This window comes from Coffea arabica, chromosome 3e, assembly GCF_036785885.1.
Source record: "Coffea arabica cultivar ET-39 chromosome 3e, Coffea Arabica ET-39 HiFi, whole genome shotgun sequence".
NCBI classification, from domain to species: domain Eukaryota; kingdom Viridiplantae; phylum Streptophyta; class Magnoliopsida; order Gentianales; family Rubiaceae; genus Coffea; species Coffea arabica.
The window spans coordinates 10030987-10052548 of record NC_092315.1 but is presented as its reverse complement, the minus strand read 5'-3'; the positions used below and the strand labels follow the sequence as shown (position 1 = coordinate 10052548).

The following is a 21562-nucleotide window of genomic DNA, read 5'->3' as shown; positions in this document are numbered from 1 at the left end:
AAAGGAAGAAAGGAAAAGAAAAAAAGGGACTAGGCACCTGCAGCTGTTGCATCAGAGGAAATGAGGTACACAAGTGCAAAAAGAACACCAATAAGAAAGAGCAAATTTTTTGAAGATGCCATTTGATCACAATCTCACTCAAAATGTAAATAATGTGCTAAATTATTGATGTCGAGTGATAAGTGCATTGAGTTGCAGCCCTATTTATAGGAACTAGGAGGGGAACGCCACGCCTTGCGTGGAATGAGTATTTTAGGGTTAATTTCAAATACCTTCCTTGAGGCTTTTCATAATTTCACTAGCACCCTTGTTATATCCAATAATGCAATGAGCTCCCTTCTGATGTTGATGGGACCTAATGTCAATATCATCAGGGACAAATTGACCATAATGCCCTCACTAAAATAGCTTTTTTAAACATTATCTTAGAAGCGCAATATAATCTTCCAATCTTGCCAAGATGCCATCAAAACCTGGTGCCAAAATTTAACAACTTTGCTAAAAGTAATTTCTCTGTTGGTTGGTGAGCCTTGGAGAAGAGCTTTAGGAGCTGAACTTTAAGCTCCGAAAATCTTTAATTGGGTGAAGGAAGCTTGCTGCCAAAAGTGCGTTATTAGCTATATTCCTTGACGTCTATAAAAGGTAAACGGTGGAAATTTTTTTAATTTAATGGTATGGTACCATGACTAAACTCGTGAAGTTGATAAGATGAACATTCTGGCCATAAGATATGTTTAAAATGTAGCCAGTAGACATGACGAGTCATTTGAGGTCCACACCATGATATCTTGATGTTATATGAGCAATTTACGATGGATAATGCCATGCATTATTGTTCTTTCTATTATGTGAAAATGGATGAAATATACATAGCTGGTGAATTAAGTAGACTGTATCGATTTTGATATGTAAGTACGACTTTCTGATTGGTTGCTCATTTTTTGTCTTCTAGGACAAATCTCCCAAAATAAGTTTATATGGTCTTTCATTGCTGAATCACGAACATTCCTATAGTAAAAATTTAGTCTTAAATCAGGTTGAACTAATTATGGAGGGAAAATTTTAGATACTAAGCGACTGATTCACTCCTCATTTTGTCATGTGTAGTCCCAAAAGGAAAAAAAAAGGCTTAAGTGGCTAATTAGTTTGTTAATAAAGACCATATAAGATCACCTCCAAAAGTAAGCTGTTGTATTATCTCTTTGTTGAGTTTTTATCATGAACATTTTTTAGGGAAATTAATCTTCAATTAGCTTGGACTACATTGTCTTAAATTAGTTAAGTTTTTGCAGTAGAAAAAAGAAATATGCTGTAGTATAAATTCAATTATCTAGTAATTAGATTACTTTTTTCGATGCCTTTATCTATTTACCACTAATTGAAATCCACCGTGAATGTTGAACAACTAAGATGGGAACTGTGTTCATGACATTATTGTGCGTTAATTTTTTTTTAGTTGCTGTGTGATCGATGAATTTCTATAACTGTATAGGGTTGATCGAAATAATAATTCACTTGGAGTACTTCAGGGTCAAACATATAGGAATGAGTTAATTTTTTCTACTTTAATTATTCTAATAAAAATAATAAAATTTAAATTTAGAGGGTTTTTAGTCACTAATTAAGAAATTAAATAAGTAATCAAATCAAATAAGATATAGGTGAGAAAACAATTAGCAAAAGACTAGAGTTTCAAATTTTGATTCATAATTGGAATCATTATCCAATTATTTTCTTAACATGTCAAAGACGTATCACGTAAAAGTATTTTAATTATCTCTCGATACATCTAAATTGTGTCTAATGAAATCTCACATTGCTCTCAAGATCATAGGTATTTAATTAAACCCTTTAAGATTTTAGGTGATATGATTATGCCATACAAATCCTAACCCACATTCATAATTAGGTTAAGTAAGTTTATTTATCTAATATATGGTTGTATATCGCTTCTCAATTCAATACAAACCCTAAAAGCATATCTATAGTGGCCAAACATAAATATGTAATAAAGGCAAGATAGATAAATCAAAGAAAAATTGAATAATTTATCTAGAACAAATAATCAAATCTCCTTCACAAAATCTTAAGTCTAGCTATAAATTAGTTCAACATATTCATAGATAAATCCAAGAATTCAAATGAAAGACAAAATAAGAAGTTAAAAATAAAGAAAACTTCTCAATTTTTCCCTACTCCAATCTCCATCTTGAACTTTCTCTTTGATTCTTCAACACTTCCTTTGTGATCTCTCAAGAAAAGAAGATATAAAAAGGATGAACTAATGTAAGCTAAATGCTTTCTAACCTAAAAATATCCTAGAATGTCCTATTTATAGTCTCTCAAAGTTGCATCCGAAATGTGGTAGGAATAGGTCTTGAAAACTTACCAAAAATCGAGTTTGAATGGGTTTTCCAATAAAGTTCGGCCCGAAGACCGGCTCTAACTCTGGCCGCAAACTTGTTATGCTCAAAAATCAGAGTAAATTCTTAAATTGTGATAGAAAAAAAAGTTGTTTTACAAGGGGGGTAATTTTTGAAGCTAATTCTAGGATTATGGTCTTCACATTTGTGAAACGCTAGTTCAAAGACTTCACATTTCACAAATGCGAGGTCAGTGTTTCAAGAAAAAAGAGAAAGGTTTTGAGAAAAAGTAAAAAACAACAAAGGTCGTATATGCCAAATGCGAGCTGAGGTACCTCGCATTTCTCGAATGCGAGGTACTCAATCTGAAAAAAAGGCAGAGCTCATAATTACGGCATTCTAATCTGTCTCCTAACCTGCAGAAATTGGAGCTCACTCTCTCCATCCAGCTCACTTTCTCTTCTCTTTTGCTGAGCTAGACACCAGTCCAAGCTTCCAGGATCGGCAGACGAAATCCCTCACATCTTTCTCGTTGGAAGCTCTGCGCCATTGTAGAGCTTGGACCCCTATTCGGAACCTATTTCTGTGAAGCTAGCCAGCTGCGCCTCTCTCTCCCCTCCCAATTTGCCACTTGTACTACCTCAACAGGACTCCCCAATCAATTTTGTGTCCCATTTGCACTGCACATTTTCTTTTCACTTGGCAAATGGCTTTCAAATTCGTGGCTATGCTTTGTTGCTCAGAAACAGGATAAGAGGTCAGGCCTACGTACTGTTTACAAATGCGAGGTCTGTTTTTTTTTTTGGATTTCGTTGGTTGCAAATTCAAGAGACTTCGCATTCAGCAAATGCGAGCTGAGGAAGCTCGCATTTGCTGAATGCGAAGACCCCTTGGACGGAATCCCATACTCAAAATGGCCCCTTTGTAGAATTTTTTTAAAATTCATCATAATTTTAGAAATTTCTTTAGAAATCATTGGAACTGGAAGAAGTCCTCACAAAGTCCCTTTCAACGTTTCTTCTTCTTTTGTTGCGTTTTTTATTCATCCCCTCCTCAATTGCGTGCTTTTCCCGCAAAAACCAAAATATACTTAAATTAGGCAACTTCCATTCTAATTATAGCTCAAATAAAACCATTCATTGACAATTAATAAATATAAATTACTATAATTTGTAGCTTGTCACTGTGCTTCACGGCTTCGGAATATTTCACTGCTCTGCAAAATGGTCTATTCAATTTGTTCATTCCCCAAGACTTTTATGCTATTTCCATTCAAAAGCAATAGCATAATTAGCAATGGTCATGTGACACTAACGATCAGAGACTTAAGAAGAGCTCTGTTGTGCTGTTGCCTCCAATCACATGGAAAGCGTCCAAAATTAAAGTTTAGAGTAAGAGAATAGAAAAGTGATTCAAGATCGAAGGTACGAAGTAAAATTTGTTACAATATTTCTTTTAGGGTCTATAAGGGTAAATGTGGAACAAAATGTGATGACACCATTTCTTGTCAATTTATTCCATTTCTTTTACTGATATGGGCTGAATTGGTTACTACATTAGTTAAAGTAAGAATGGTCAGCGTAATATTGAAAATAATAGGGATACTGAAATTGTCCAAAACTTCAGCCAAGGTTTATGAAATTATCCAATAGTTTAAGTAGCTGTTCCTGTTGCTTGTACAAGAGTGAATCTTCTCTGTTATCTTGAACGAGCTAAGAATATTCGTCGAATTCCACACTTTATTATTGACTAATGAAGCGTCCACGTCTCAAGTCTCCGGACGCCGGAATAAAGAATTTATTGTCCTTATACAAGTTACAGCCTTTCTTGACTGCTAAAGTTGATAGTTCAGCTAATGATCATTAAGAATTATAATATAATGTGGCTATTGTTCAATCTCTGGATACTGGATAGGATATCAATCTCCTTTTTATTGTTTTTTGTTTGTTTGTTTTTTTTTCAGGTAAGATAGACGTTCCTTTGAATATTATCATTTTAATTTTTTTTTTTGTATTGAGTGAATTGGACTGCCCTTATTTTTGAAAACCAAAGTTGTCCTACCACATGGAATCAACTTCACATCTAAAATCACTCAGTATTGCTTATTCATAGATGCAAGTAGGTCTTCGATACAATAAAAGAGTGACTGAAAGATCCCTTGTCTTGAGATGTAGTACTCGTTGCAAGCTAGTCAGATTTTTCCAATTTCTTGTTTGACTATATGAAAAATTCTAGCTTGCGGTTCTCGTCAATTCTTCAAATCAACTCCAAATTCATTAATATATTTGTGTTTATGGAACATTTTGTTGAGCAGGTGGTGAGATTGAAGGATATTGATGGTGCATTGACAATCTAATCTAATCTAATACTATATAAAAGCGTTGATGGCTGCTCAGGGAAACAAATTGTCAACCAAGGGTACTTAGATTTCAATAGAGGGAGATGATGACAAACCAAAGGAATAAATCTTCGAACAGGATCTAGCATTGACCAAAAGGTGCCCATTTTTTTTTTTTACTTATTATTATTATTATTATTGATAGGGTGTTAATTGTTGGTTATTTTATTGTTAATTTTCCCCTTTATCCTTGCCAAATATTGTTTTAATTATTAATATTTACTTATATTTGGTATTGGACTCAATTTCAGGAAGTGAAACAGAAAACTACAAAAATGAGGGACTTTTTGGAGATAATTGGGATTTCAAACAACCGGGCCCACATGATGCTACAAAGAGATTGCATTTCCTTTGCTGATGAGGAGATTGGAGTCCTACGGGCAATAGGAAACTAAAAGCAAGGAATTTAGTAGAGCCCCACTTTTGGTTTGATTCTCAATTCCAGCGGGGACCACAGGGATAAGAAGCTTTAGTCATTGTTGGCTTTAAAAAGGAGACAAACGTACAGAGAACTCTTATCAATCAATAGTTTTAGTTTAGGCTTTGAGCATAGTTTTTAGTTTTCTTTTCTTAGCTCTTTCGCATGGTTGTTCTCCATTAATGGAGGACTAACCTCTTAATTCTAGTCAAGGGGACAACTGAAGACTTGGTTCAACAATTACTGTGAGATCTAATTTATTTTAATTGCTTCCTTAATTTATTGGTATTTATATGTTTCCTGCTTTTAATTGTTATAGCTCGTGTGAGTGATTGAATAGATGCGCAATATTTAATTATTCACATAGGCTATTTTGCTAAATAGGGATAATTGAATCCGTAATTGTTTGTTATCTTTATCTCAGTAGCAACTGGCGTAATTGGGTTTATGTCAGGGGAACATACGATCTAACTTAAACAAACCCTCGTAGCGTGTTTGTTAGTTAGGATTTGGTCTTTCTAATTATTAATGCAATCTAGAAATTAAACCCTACGGTCGTACCTAGGGTTGTTTTTGGGTTAGAGAAATAGTTAACGGTCGTACCTTAACTATCGAGAAAGTAAGGAAAGGTTGGTTGTTTATCGCGTGCATGGCAACTATAACTAATCTATTAATAAATGTGGAATTATCTGTGAATCAATGATCAGTGCCTGAACCATTTCTGAAGTGTACCCTTGGCTAGAGTTTCTCTTAATTATTTCTTTTAATCAATTATTTTCTGCACTTAATTTATTTAGTTAGCATTTAATCCAAGAACCTCCCATACTCTGGACTCTAGAAGAAACGAATTATCCCCAGTCCCTGTGGATTCGACCCTACTCACCGCTGTATACAAAATCTGTATTTTTCTCGAGTAGGTATTTATTATTGTACAGGTTCGGCACCTGTCAATTTTTGGCGCCGTTGCCGGGGACTGGTGCCAGATTAATTTGTTTCTTTTTGAGTTTATTTTGTTTTCATTTTTTTTTAATTTATTTTTCTCTTATTTTTTAATTTATTTTTTTTATGGCTGCTAACATTCCATATTTTGATGATAGACTGGACTTTGTTCCTGAATGGGGTTATGAGACTCATGTTTTTCCTAATGATCAATGGGCTGTTGCAAATTGTGGAATTTATTTTGACTCAGGTTATTCAACTGACACATGCCCCGTATTTCAAGATAATCTAAGTTCTCCACTTGATACTTTTGGAGATTTTCCACCCCAATATCAAACGCAGTATGACCCTTATTCAAACGGGTATGATCAAGGATGGTGGGATAATTCCAATTTTAATTATGCGACGGGGCCAATGGATTTTCAACAGCAAGAGTCTCAACAATCATCCTCCGTGTCAGGTATGTCTCTTGAAGAAATGATGGAATTACTAATTGCTAATACAAATCGATTTCATCAGGAGACACAAGCGGGCCTAAATCGATTTCATCAGGAGACACAAGCGAGCCTTCGCGACCTGGCAGATCAACTATGTCTATTGACATCCAGAATGAATCGATTAGCTTCTCCAATGGAAGAATTGCCCTCAAAAAACCATTGTTGATCTAGAAGAAAATGAGAGTGCAATTTGCTTGACTGGTGATGAGGAGCTGCAAGAGTGTCAAAATGAGAAATCTACAGATGCAGTTGAAAAAGAAGCCAAAAAGGAAGAAATGGAACCCCAACCGCAACCCATTCAAGTGAAAGAATCCAGTGAACAATCTCCAAATGCGGTGACATCTCCTCCACTCCTTCATTAATATTCTCCTGACTCTTACTCTTCAATTCCTGTTAACGAAATTGACTTTATTATACCAGACAATTTTGAATTTCATGACAGGAATAAATTAAGAGTGGCGATGGCGAGATATCTTGAACCAATAAATGCAAGTGGGGGAGGAGTGAATGGAGAATGCAAATTATCATCGACTCGTTTGGCGCCATTCACTAGTCCATGGAAGCCCGTAACTCGTGTGCCCAAAGATTACTCAATCTATGAGGGTTACCAGGATCATATTGAAGATGAAGCATTGAAGCGAGCCACAAGATTTTATCCTCCGTGAACAAGCATAGCATGTCTAGCCAAAGACATTAAAGAAAGACGCTACTTGGGAGGCAACCCAAGACTATTTGTTTCAGTTTTCATGCATTTTTGAAGTTTTAGTTAAGTGTTAGTGTCAATTAATAGTTTGATGTTTGGTGGCAGGAAATTAGTAGTTAGACGTGCCCACGCCAGGTGGTCACGCCTGAGGGAAAGAAATTTTCGTTCAGGATCTGCGGACTCTATAGTAGCTAGGCGTGCCCACGCCAGGTGGTCACGCCTGAGGGAAAGAAATTCTCGTTCAGGATCTGCGGACTCTATAGCAGTTAGGCGTGCCCACGCCTTAGCCAGAGGTTCCTTGACTAAAAAATGAAAAAAGAAAAAAAACCATTTTAATTTCTTTTTCTTCTTTTCTTCTTTCTTTCCTTCTTTTCTTCTTTCTTTTCTTTCTTCCTTCTTCCCCGCTGCCCCTGCTTTCCCATTTTCTCTTGTTCCTTCAACCAGAGCCGCCGCCTGCCCGAGCTCCGCGACAGCCGCGCCACCAGCACGCCGCACTCCAGCTCTGCACACATCGCCGCCGTTGCTGTCTGCCACGAGCGCCTCCACCGTCGCCTCCAGGCCTCCACCAACCCACGCCGCGCGCCGCTAGTCCTCTCTCTTCCATCGCACAAACCACGCCGCCGACAGCGCGCAGCCCAACCCAGCGGCGCCTCACACCACCAAGCTCCCCTAATCTCTCCTCCACTCTGCCTAAGCGCCGCTCCTCCCTCACGAGCTCTCAGCCGCACCTCCGCAAGCTCTTCCCCAGCTTCGTCCGCAACACGCCGCGCTGCATCGTGCGCACAAGCAGGGGACCTCCACCAGCCCCCTGCGCTCTCTCACCTCTCTCTCCGCTGCTGTTCACCACCAGCTCTGCACCGCCAGCTAACTCTCCTCTCGCCGTGAGTTCAGCTTCCACCGCCAACAGCTCCACCAGCTCGCCACATCTCCGCGCGCAACTCCAAGCGCGCCGCTGCCTGTCGCCCAGTCTCGAGCCGCGAGCCGCGCTTCCTCCCCCCTGCAGCTCGTCGACGAAGTCCACCAGCCCACCACCAGCTCGTGAGCTCTCATCTCCGCCAGCTCCACCCAAGCTCGTTACCACCTGTCAATTGTTGGCAGGTGGAGGTATTGCGATTCCTGCCTCAATTTGTCTTATTCAGAACCCTAAATTGCGAAATTTTGCACCTTTGCTTGGGCTTCTTGTTGGAAAACAGCGGGCAGTAATTTTGGGCATTTTTTGGTCTAATTTTGGGTAGAGTTGAGTTAAACTGCTGCGATATTTGGGGGTACTTTGGGAGTGAGTTGCCAATTGTTTCTGGCTTTAATTTTCGCTCATTTTTGGCGCTGCTTGGGTGTTCGCATCTATTTTGTTCATTGGGTTGGTTACTTGCTTTATTTTCCCCCTATACACTTACCAGTGGTACTGGTGATGGTAGTTGTTTGACATCTGATAATCCTGTATTCTGGATTGCCTAATTAAGCGAGTTGGGACTACTGGGCATTTGTGATTGAGTCCACCCTGTGATTGAGTGTTTGGATAAAGCAGGGGGTGATTAGGCATTTTCTGGGGGAACTTTTTGGACAGATTTGGGTTTAATTGCTGCCAAATTTGGGGTATTTTCTGCTATTTGTTGAAAAGCTAGCCTTTTGATTACTTTTTCCCTGCAACTCACCAGTGGTACTGGTTGAGATCTTTTGCCTATCGTTGTGGCTTGTATTTGAAGATACTTGCTTATTTTGAAGTCAAAGTTCTTGCATTTGAGTTGCTGCCATTGAATTTAATTCTTTCCTGTCTGTGCACCAGTGGTACTGGTTGCAGTGCTGCTTTCCATTTCTTAATCCTCTGTGCTGGCCTGCCTATTTGATTCTTGAGTTTTGGTGCCTGAACTGTTCTCGAATTCTAACCATTGGTTGTTGCCATTGCCTGTTCCTTGGCCCAAGTGCTATTTTGGTAGGTTTAATTGGGTATTTGCCTGTCCAATTGGAGGCAGTTGTTGAGATTTTGGGTGGATTTGTGTCCAATTGCTGAAATTTGTTGCTTTGTTTAGTCACTCACACTGCTCCTAGTTTGTTCGAGTGAAATTGGTTGGACGTTCCTTGCCCGTGGAGTTTAACTGTTACATTGTTTGGGGTGATTTTCTGGTATTGATCGAATTGTTGGGCATTATTTGGGGTTTTGGCTGCTGGAGACCCCTATTGCACCCTTAGTTGAGTAATTTTCTGGGTTGGTTTGTTGAATTAGTATTGCCATTGGTTGACTCTAAGTACCTTGTTTGAGGAGTTTTCGGTTTTGTGATTTCCATTGCTAAGCTCATTGGAGCACTTGCAGAGATTTTGAGTTGCATTATTTCTGCATTGACTAATATTCGGACCACCATTGCTTATTGTTTGTAATAGCTGCTTTGTTGAGACTTTCGCCTAGTCCTTAGGTGCCTGAAGTTTCCATTTTCTTGATTGGGGTGGTCCTTTTTGTTGCTTCATTATCTGTGCGGGGCACCAGTGGTACGGGTTGGGGTATTTGACTGCATTTGTTCATTCTCCTTGGTTGGCTGCTTGATTGAAAGCTCAGAGCTTGTGAGTAAGTTGTTATTGCTTAAATTCTAACCTGCTATTACTGGACTTGCTGAATTTTAGAGGACATTTGTTGCGATTTTGGGTAGAATTGGGTTCAATTGTTGAGATTTGTTGATTTATTTAGACTCTATTACCGCTTCTAGTCTGTTTGATCGCCATATTCGTTGGAATTGACTGCGTTCAAGCACATTGTTGGACGTCCTCGGCCATTGATTGAAACTGCTGCATTGTCTGGAAATTTGCTGGTTTGATGTTCTCTGTTGCACTCTAGTTCGCCTGGATCAAGACGCACGTCGGAGCTCTCCTTCCCTCTACAATCTTTCACTGCCGCGCACTACCGTAGCACCATTTTCACTCCACCGTTCCCACCTATTCCATAGCCGCCCGAGACCTTCCACCACGTATTCAGGGAAGTGTAGTTGTCCTATTCGCTTTCTTTACTTTATGATCTCCATTGAGGACAATGTCGGATTTAGGTGTGGGGGGGAGAGCTGTGGTACAGCTGGTATTTCTGGTGTTCAGCTTTTAGTTTTTTTCTTTTCCTTTATTTTCGTTGTTATTTGTTCTATTTTTCGTTTATTTCCTTTTCTTTCTTCCTAGTGGTCAGTTTTTTATTTGAATACCAAGTTTGATGTTGGATTGTTGTCTCTAATTCTGCTATTGCTAAGTGTTATTAACAAAAGGGTATTCTGTTAATGTGGTTGAGTTCAGGAATATCTCTTTGGTGAATAGCAGTAATTGCTTAACTTTTCCAATTTTTGGTTAACTTTTCTAGGCATAGGGAATGATTGTTGGCATTTTTTATGTGAATTGGTCCAATTATTAATTTTAGTTCTCCATGTTTGGAAATTTGAGGCTGGCTGCTGTTATTTTTGTGATATTTTCTAGTTATTGTGGTATGTTATCATAAATAAGAGGTGACTGTACTCCACTAGTTGTTACTACTGAGTAACCGGGGATCTTCACCTAAAGTGTCGATTCTCGCGTCAAAAGGTAGTTGTTTAGAGCTGAGTAACCGGGCTCCTCCATCTGTCAAATGTTGGAGTTCGCGTCAAAAGGCTCTAAGGGCTATAGACTAAGTCTTTTGTTACTCAAAAAAAACAAAAAAAAAAAGAAACAAAAAAAACAAAAAAAATGGAAAAAAATAAAATAAAGATTGTGTTAGTATGTGAATAAATCAGCTTGCCAGATTGTGATCTTAATGTCGAGATTTTGGTTAATAGTTGGACCATTTGCTGATAAATGTGAGCAACCATTCTTTTTTCTTAGATTAGTTTGCTTTAAATTGGAGGAGTTGGTGGTTGAGAAGCTAACCGGAGTGGTTTTTCTTGGATCTTAACTGTGATGCTTGATATATGTTTTTCTGGGTATCTTGGCGATATGATAGTTAGAGCAATAGCCATTATCAAATTTTGGTGTTCAATTGCTGTTCTTATGCTTGAGGGCAAGCATGATTTAGGTGTGGGGGGAATTGATAGGGTGTTAATTGTTGGTTATTTTATTGTTAATTTTTCCCTTTATCCTTGCCAAATATTATTTTAATTATTAATATTTACTTATATTTGGTATTGGACTCAATTTCAGGAAGTGAAACAGAAAACTACAAAAATGAGGGACTTTTTGGAGATAATTGGAATTTCAAACAACCGGGCCCACATGGTGCTACAAAGAGATTGCATTTCCTTTGCTGATGAGGAGATTGGAGTCCTACGGGCAATAGGAAACTAAAAGCAAGGAATTTGGTAGAGCCCCACTTTTGGTTTGATTCTCAATTCCAGCGGGGACCACAGGGATAAGAAGCTTTAGTCATTGTTGGCTTTAAAAAGGAGACAAACGTACAGAGAACTCTTATCAATCAATAGTTTTAGTTTAGGCTTTGAGCATAGTTTTTAGTTTTCTTTTCTTAGCTCTTTCGCATGGTTGTTCTCCATTAATGGAGGACTAACCTCTTAATTCTAGTCAAGGGGACAACTGAAGACTTGGTTCAACAATTACTGTGAGATCTAATTTATTTTAATTGCTTCCTTAATTTATTGGTATTTATATGTTTCCTGCTTTTAATTGTTATAGCTCGTGTGAGTGATTGAATAGATGCGCAATATTTAATTATTCACATAGGCTATTTTGCTAAATAGGGATAATTGAATCCGTAATTGTTTGTTATCTTTATCTCAGTAGCAACTGGCGTAATTGGGTTTATGTCAGGGGAACATACGATCTAACTTAAACAAACCCTCGTAGCGTGTTTGTTAGTTAGGATTTGGTCTTTCTAATTATTAATGCAATCTAGAAATTAAACCCTACGGTCGTACCTAGGGTTGTTTTTGGGTTAGAGAAATAGTTAACGGTCGTACCTTAACTATCGAGAAAGTAAGGAAAGGTTGGTTGTTTATCGCGTGCATGGCAACTATAACTAATCTATTAATAAATGTGGAATTATCTGTGAATCAATGATCAGTGCCTGAACCATTTCTGAAGTGTACCCTTGGCTAGAGTTTCTCTTAATTATTTCTTTTAATCAATTATTTTCTGCACTTAATTTATTTAGTTAGCATTTAATCCAAGAACCTCCCATACTCTGGACTCTAGAAGAAACGAATTATCCCCAGTCCCTGTGGATTCGACCCTACTCACCGCTATATACAAAATCTGTATTTTTCTCGAGTAGGTATTTATTATTGTACAGGTTCGGCACCTGTCAATTATTATTATTATTATTATTATTTTGGTTTTGATGATTGCTTAGTGAAAAGCTTAGAAATTAGAGATTTTGAATTCAAATTCCTCTTCAACCCCTCTACTGCTTAAATTCCATCCTTCCTTTATTTGAAAAAAATTAAGACAAAAAAACTAAGATTTAGCAAAGTTTACCATTATCAAGATTCTTAACTGCTCTGCTTTCAGGACTTCTAAACATAAATATACCTAGCTTCTAGTAAGTTATTTGTCACCATCCAAGCCCATGGTTGGCCCAAGTAATTTTTGTGTCCAAATTCACTATCCCAAAATGGTTATTCCAAATAACTAGTAACTTATGAGACCAAATCTTATATATATCAATCCTTTTCCTCTCCCACTTCCAACGTGGGACAAGGGGTATCACATTATTACTTACTAACTTATTTTCTTTTTCCTAAACGTGAAAATTATATCCCAAAACCTACAAAATATCAAACTTATACAATTAATTTCACAATCTGTATTTGTTGTGTAAGTGCGTACAACTATTAGAGGTAATATCTATACTATACCATGGAGTTGAAACTGATAATTGAAGATGCCCTAAATCAGTAGAATGTAAAAATGCTGAATTTGCCTAGAGGCTGACAGGTTGTCAAGCCTGTGCAATAATAAAAACCTGCTTAACTAAAGTTAATTTTTATAAATAGTGGTAAGCATGGTCGAATCCACATGGATTGGGTATAACTGTTTCTTTTCAAATTCACAGTAACCGGGGGGTGTTTTTGTGCAGAAGATGACAAACAAAGAAAATCTAAGAAGCTACTAAAAATTAAATAACAATCTACTAAAATCAAATGAGTGATAATTAAGAATCTAGCCAAGAAATAACTTCAGCAATGGTTCACCTAATTGATCATCAATGCAAATCTAATTCCAATTATTTACTAATAAATAGGTTATAACTGTCAAACAAACGATGACAGTTAATCCCTCCTTACTGTGTCGGTGATTAAGGTACGCCCGTTAATCACTGCCCTAATGGGAAAATAATCCTAGGTACGCCCGTAAGATTTAATTCCCCAATTGCCTTACGTTTAGAGGAGCCCTATTCTAACCAAATAACACACTACCAGGGTTATTTTATATTAGCCCGCGTATTTCCCTGACACAAAGCCAATCATGTCAGTTGTCACTATATCAAGGGAATTAAACAATTACGGATTTAATGCTCTAATTGACAATAGATTACCAAATTAACTAATTATCTGGATCCAAGACAATCAATTAATTAAATAACCATAAGTACTGAAATCAAAGAATATGCGAATACCAATAAATAAAAGAAAAAATAAAATAATTTTTTTTCCAACAAATGATACCAATTATATATATATTAATACTTGAAATTACAAGAGTTAATTACAAAACGGGGTAACTACCCCCATATCTTTCCTAGCTAGTTCTGATAACCATGATGGGAATGATCCCTCTCATTCAAAAAATAAAATTAAATCGATCTCACAATTTTTAGGCGAATCAAAGCTTCCGTTGTTCCTTGACTAGACAAAGGGATTTAACTCATCCCTTGTCTACTCCTACGGAAGAGCAACTAAAGACGAAAAGAAAAGTCAAAGGCTAAGCTCCCCTCCTCTGACATGCGTAGGAAAGAAAAATATAAAAAAGAGATCCCAGCGAACAGTTAAAGAAAACAACTCTTAGTTGCTCTTGCCATGCGCAGGAGGAGTCCTACTCAAAAGCATCCGTTTTCCATTCCTATCTAATTGCAATCCTCTCTAATGCCTTACTATTGTGCGGCGGCCCCTACCAGCAAAAAGGAAGCCCTGCCTTCATCCATGCCTTTGCAGTAATTACTAAAATGGGGATAAGTTTTCCTTTTTCAAAAATACCCCTGGGATAAGTTCTATTATTTGGATTCCTCTTTTGTCAAATCGGCACTTGTTATCATATTTTCGTTCTACTCCCTGAAATAAATGCAAAATACTAAAAGTGAGTAGAATCTAACAATTAATCCACATCGAGTCAGGTAATAGGGAAAATTAATAATAAAATAAATAATGAAATTGCAACCTATCAATTCCCCCCACACCTAAACCATGCTTGCCCTCAACCATAGGAACAGCAATTGAACATCAAAGTTTGACAATGGTTATTGCTCCAACTACCGCACTACCAAAATACCAAGAAAAAAAAATTTATCAAGCATCACGGGTCATGATCAAAGAAAAATCACCCCGGTTAGCTTCCCAACCACCAACTCCTCCAATTTAAAGCAAACTATTCTAAGAAAAAGGAATGGTTGTTCACATTTATCAGCAATTGGTCCAACTATTAACCAAAATCTCAACATTAAACCCATAAAACGGCAAGCTGACTTTCGTCACATTTGACACAACCTTCACTTTTTTTTTTTTAAATTATCACACTTTTCTATTTTCTCTCTTTTTTTCTTCTTTTGAGAATAGCAGAAGACTTAGTCTCTAGCCATTAGAGCCTTTTGACGCGAACTCCAACATTTGTCAGATGAAGGAGCCCTGTTATTCAGCTCCTATCGCTAGGTGACCACGTACTCATAGAAATCACTACCTTTTGACGCGAGAATCGATACTTTTAGTGAAAATCCCTGGTTACTCAGTAGTAACAATTAGAGGAGTATAGTTACTCTTATTAACAACCAAATAACACAAAAACTCAATATAACACAAAAACCAAAAGAAAATTTGCATCAGCTAGTCTCATTTTCAAACATGGAGAACTAAGATTAATAACTGGACCAATTCACATGAAAAATGCCAACAATCATTCCTTATACCTAGAAAAGTTAACCAGAAATTAGAAAAGTCAAGCAATTACTGATATTCACCAGAGAGATATTCCTGAACTCAACCACATTAACTTGATACCCTTTTATTACTAAAACTCGGCAATAGCAGAATTAGAAACAACAATCCAGCATCAAAACTTGGTATTCATATAAGGACTGACCACTAGAAAAAAGAAAAGAAAATAAACGAAAGATGGACAAAAAAACAAACTAAAAATAAAGCAAAAGCCCCTAGAAACTAAAAACAAAAATACTAGCGCTACAACGATCCCCCCCACACCTAATTCACACATTGCCCTCAATGTGACAATGTAAAAGCAGAAGGAAGGAGAAGGGAACAGTACTTTCCTGAAGTCATCAAAACATGGGACCCGCATGGTGCATACGTGCTGCCAAATTTTGCGCCATGTTATGCAAGTTGATGTCAACGTAGGTCACTCGAGTCTCCAGTCTCTCAACTGTCATCCGGAGTTGGAGTCAGTCGTCGGCCCCTGGGGTGGGAGAAGGTGGAGTAGTTCTAGGTGTCCTAAACCTAAAGGAGGATCGTGGCTTCACCATGGGTAGCAGTTATCACTCCAAACAACAAGAGACTACAGGTGCCAACAAATAATGGAAGCAGGCAATTCAAAGCAATAACAAATAAAAAGCCAGCTCAATGAACAAAATACACAATTCAATCACCCACAGGTTATACAAATACTCCAACACGTATAGCAAATGCAATAGATAAGCACTTGTGGTCCCAATTCAGTCAGATGTAGAAACAAAGCAGTCCAAATGTGCAACAACTGCTCCAAAGACTTGAGTAATTAAAATTGATGGGCAAATTACCCCAAGCAAGTCAATTAGACACAACAGATCACCAAAAACAAAGGAAGGGGCACAGTAGCCCCTCAATTCAACAAACAAGCACAGAAAAATACCCAACTAACGGCACTTCATGGGGCACAAGACAGAAACTAACAAAACAGAACTCAAGTGATACCCACAGGGACCCCAACAGAGCAGTGAATTCAACCAATTTGAGCAACTGAAACTCAACAAATGTCACCAAGTGCACAGTCAATTACCCAATTCAAACGACCAAAATTAGCAATGGAGCCAAGCAACAGGCTATTCCAGCAACCACCGTTTAGAATTCGAGAAACAATTCAAGTACTAAAACTCAAAAGTCAAATAGGCAGTCAAGCACATAGGATTAAGAAATTTAAAGCAACACCGCAACCAGTACCACTGGTGTACACACAGGGAGGAGTTAAATCAAACGGACAAGCCAAGAAACTGACGCCACTAAATTCTAGCAGAGGAGTCCTTTAGTGAGGCCAATAAGGAAACCCAGCAAAGGTTATTCAAAACAGGCAGGTAATAGGTGTAATGGTACCTCCACCGTGGTGATAGAGAGAAGGAGAGAGAGAGAGACGTGGCCGTGGGTAGAGAGTGGGTATGGCGAAGGCGGCGACTGGTGGTGCACAGGGGCTGTTGCAGAGAAGTGGGAGCGAGCTGGTGGCGGCTTGGGCAGGTGGCTGAGCTCAAAAGCAGCGTGGCTGTCTGGCTGCGGCTGTACGCAGCGTGTGGCCGAGAGGCAGAGTGAGGGAAAAAGGAGGGGCAGCGGTGTAGCTGGAGCTACTGCAGTGGTAGGCACGATCGTGAGGTGGAGCTCGGGGCTGGACAGCGGCGGCGTTGGTGAAGTTAAACTGGTGGCACGCGGCCTGGTCTTGAGCGGGTGTCGTCGAGGTGGGTCGGACTGGAGGGGCGGCGCGCGAATCGGGGTGAGCTGGCGGAGGTTCGTGGCTACGCAAGGTGGAGTGATGCGTTGGTGGTGTGAAGGTGGTGGACGGCGAGACGCGCCGGTTGCTAGGGATGTCGGGCGAAGAAGAAAGCAAAAGGGGAAAAGGGAAAGCAGCGGGGAAGAAGGAAGAAAGAAAAGAAAGAAAGAAAGAAAGAAAGAAAGAAAAGAAGGAAAGAAAGAAGAAAAGAAGAAAAAAAAGACATAGAAAAGAAAGAGAAATTATTTTTTTTTGGTTAAAAATTTGTACTTTGAAAATCTAATCTATGGTGAAACAAAATTTTTTTAAAATTAATTTTTATTTATTCTTTTTTTTGAAATTTTTTTGTTTCATTATTATTGGCAAATTTTATTTCTGAAATTCAAAAGTAGAGATTAACAGAAAATCAATAACCGTTCTTGAGTTTTTTGAATACTTACCTTTCCTGCGAACATGACGTGGGCACGTCATGAGGGCAAGGAATAAGGAGCTCTCCAGGTGACTTGATGCGGGCACGTCATGAGGATAAGAACCCTTCTGACCGTGAGTTCTCCATACGATTTGGCGCGGGCGCGTCAAGTCGGAGAGACACCTACGAATTATCAAAAACGAAAATTGAAACCATAAATTAGTCAAATCTAAGGACGAACATATTTAAACTAATAAAATAAATGAACAAATAACTAAGAGAAATTAGGTTGCCTCCCAATGAGCGCTTTTCTTTAACGTCTTTAGCTAGACATTATCATGTTTTATTCATGGAGGATAAAATTTTGTGGCTCATCTTAATGCTTCATCATCAATATAGTCCTGATAATCCTCGTAAATAGAATAATTCTCGAGCACACGAGTTACGGGCTTCCATGGGCTAGTAAATGGCGCCAAACAAGTCAACGATAATTTGCATTCTCCATTCACTCGCCCCTCACGTGCATTTATTGGTCCAAGATATCTTGCCATCGCTACTCTTAATTTATTCCTATCATTGAATTCAAAATTTTCTAGTATAATAAAGTCAATTTCATTAACAAGAATTGAAAAATAAGAGTCAGGAGAATATTGATTAAGGATTGGAGGAGATGTCACCGCATTTGGAGATTATTCACTGGATTCATTCACTTGGACGAGTTGATACTGGGGCCACATTTCTTGCACTTCAGCTTCCTTTTCAACTGCATCTTTAGATCCGTTTCCGTGAAACTCTTGCAGTTCCATGTCATTTGGCCGGATAATTGCACTCTCATCTTCTTCAAGGTTGATATTGATTTGTGAGGGTAATTCTTCAAGGTGAGAAGCTAATCGCGTTATCCTGAATGTCAATAGATGTATTTGATCTGCCATCCTGGATATCAATAGTTGCACTTGATCCGCCATCGCTTGTGTCTCTTGCTGAGTTCGATATGTATTAGCGGCTAGTAATTCAATCATTTTTTTAAGAGACATACCTGACATGGATGATGGTTGTTGAGACTCTTGCTGTTGAAAATTCATTGGTCCGGTCACATAATTAAAATTGAAATTTTTTCACCATCCTTGATCATACCTGTTTGAATAAGGATCATACCACGTTTGAAATCGAGGTGAAAAATCTCTAAAAGTATCTGTTGGAACACTTAGGTAATCTTGAAATACGAGGCATGTGTCGGTTGAATAAGCTGAGGCAAAATAAGTTTCATAATTTGCAGCAGCCAATTCATCATTAGGAAAAACACGTGTCTCATAACCCCAATCAGGAATAAAGTCCAGTCTATCATCAAAATACGGAATGTTAGTGGTCATAAACTATATAAAAAATAAGAGAAAAATAAATAAAAAATCAAAAAAAGATGAACTCAAAAAGAAACAAATTAATCTGACACCAGTCCCCGACAACGGCGCCAAAAATTGACAGGTTGTCAGGCCTGTGCAATAATAAAAACTTGCTCAACTAAAGTTAATTTTTGTAAATAATGGTAAGCATGGTCAAATCCACATGGATTGGGTATAACTGTTTCTTTTCAAATTCACAGTAACCGGGGGGTGTTTTTGTGCAGAAGATGACAAACAAAGAAAATCTAAGAAGCTACTAAAAATTAAATAACAATCTACTAAAATCAAATGAGTGATAATTAAGAATCTAGCCAAGAAATAACTTTAGCAATGGTTCACTTAATTGATCATCGATGCAAAACAAATTTCAATTATTTACTAATAAATAGGTTATAACTGTCAAACAAGCGATGACAATCAACCCCTCCTTACTGTGTCGGTGATTAAGGTACGCCCGTTAATCACTGCCCTAATTGGAAAATAATCCTAGGTACGTCCGTAAGATTTAATTCTCCAATTGCCTTACGTTTAGAGAAGCCCTATTCTAACCAAATAACACACTACCAGGGTTATTTTAGGTTAGCCCGCGTATTTCTCTGACACAAAACCAATCATGTCAGTTGTCACTATATCAAGGCAATTAAACAATTACGGATTTAATGCCCTAATTGACAATAGATTACCAAATTAACTAATTATCCGGATCCAAGACAATCAATTAATTAAATAACCATAAGTACTGAAATCAAAGAATATACGAATAACAATAACTAAAAGAAAAAGATAAAATCAAATCGATCTCACAATTTTTAGCCGAATCAAAGCTTCCGTTGTTCCTTGACTAGACAAAGGGATTTAACTCATCCCTTGTCTACTCCCACGGAAGAGCAACTAAAGACGAAAAGAAAAGTCAAAGGGTAAGCTCCCCTCCTTTGACATGCGTAGGAAAGAAAAATATAAAAAAGAGATCCCAGCAAAAAGCTAAAGAAAACAACTCTTAGTTGCTCCTGCCATGCGCAGGAGGAGTCCTACTCAAAAGCATCCGTTTCCCATTCCTATCTAATTGCAATCCTCTCTAATGCCTAACTATTGTATGGCGGCCCCCACCAGCAAAAAGGAAGCCCTGCCTTCATCCTTGCCTTTGCAGTAATTACCAAAATGGGGATAAGTTTTCCTTTCCCAAAATTGCCCCTGGGATAAGTTCTATTATTTGGATTCCTCTTCTGTCAAATCGGCACTTGTTATCATATTTTCATTCTACTCCCTGAAATAAATGCAAAATACTAAAAGTGAGTAGAATCCAACAATTAATCCACATCGAGTCAGGTAATAGGAAAAATTAATAATAAAATAAACAAGAAAATTGCAACATATCAGAGGCTCTATTGTTTCAAAGTTCTAACCCTTGGATTTTCAACTTTGGATTTCATATTCAGTTCGCGCTCTGTTAGGGTGCGTTTGATAAAACTGAAATCTAAAATTTGAAATATGAATGCATTAAGTTATTAAATTGTTATATACTAAATTTGATACATTTGAGTATATATCACATTAAGTGATAAGTGAATAGCTTATCACTTATTTTTAGGAGCAAGTTCTGTCTAGATTTAGTGCTACTTGATTAATTCAGATATTCAATTTTTTGTTATCAAACGCATCTGAACATGTTAAGATCTAAATCCATTAAATTTAAGTGTTGAATTGGATTATCAAACAAGGCCTTAATTTGAAGTTGCAACAAGAGAATTGCAATAGACGATAATGATCACAAGTTAGTATGCTTCATTCATTTCTATAGAGATAATTATATCTACTATAGATATCCTGACTTAAAAAAGCAATTAAATAAGGTTTAATTTATTCCTTCTCCTTTTTTTCAATTAGTAAATCTAGACATAGCTAGAGTGGGAACCGGAAACAGAAAAATCAAAACTATGCAATTTATCACCAGCTCAGAAAATTTAAACGCGTGCAATTATGGCAATTGATTCATTATTCTTGTTGTGGGGGAACATGTACAGACATGCAGCCACCGTTGGAGGAGAAGATTGAGATGAGAATTTTTAGCTTTTGGGAGAGTACAAGAAAAAAGAATGTCATGCATGACGCCAGAAATCATTGGCATGGTCATTAATTTAATCTTATTAAATTAAAATTATACAAGTTGAGATATAATTACAACTTGCATATGAAATACCTCCAACGCTCAATAAGCAACCATCTCCGTCTACATCTTAACAATGGTCCCACATTTTTCGATCTTATCATTGACTCTTAGAATTTGATTGAGCTTGAAATCAAATTTCATTCTCGAAAAACTTGTTTCTTTTTCCTTGGTGATCTGTTCGCACTTGTGCTCCTCACTTCCTGTTAGGTTCCAACTTGACTAAGTGTCTATTTCATTGTTTTTTATTTGTTTTCTTTTCTTTTTTTTCGGTTGTTCCAATCGAATTCTACTCAACATATTGGGCCCATAGGAAGTTAGTAAGGGGATGAGTGTATGATTAAAAATATTAGTGTAATTTGAGCGGAAAGATCGAGAGTTGAATCAGAGTCCTCGTATTCACCTAATTAGTGTTCCTATCGATCAAG

At 37.7% G+C, this 21562-nt stretch overlaps 1 protein-coding gene across 3 annotated transcripts in view; it reads right to left on the bottom strand.

The window, feature by feature from the left end:
• LOC113737325 (uncharacterized) overlaps positions 1–21562 on the bottom strand; it is a 47951-nt gene that overhangs the window by 1356 nt on the left and 25033 nt on the right. Inside the window, exon 1 of one of the 3 annotated variants that reach the window (XM_027264573.2) lies at positions 38–168. The exons of the other annotated variants lie outside the window; for them this stretch is intronic. Within the exon in view, the coding sequence (XP_027120374.1) occupies positions 38–122 (85 nt within the window). The 5' untranslated portion in view covers positions 123–168. Of the gene's footprint in view, positions 1–37; positions 169–21562 lie in introns of those variants that run through there. 3 annotated transcript variants of the gene reach the window in all.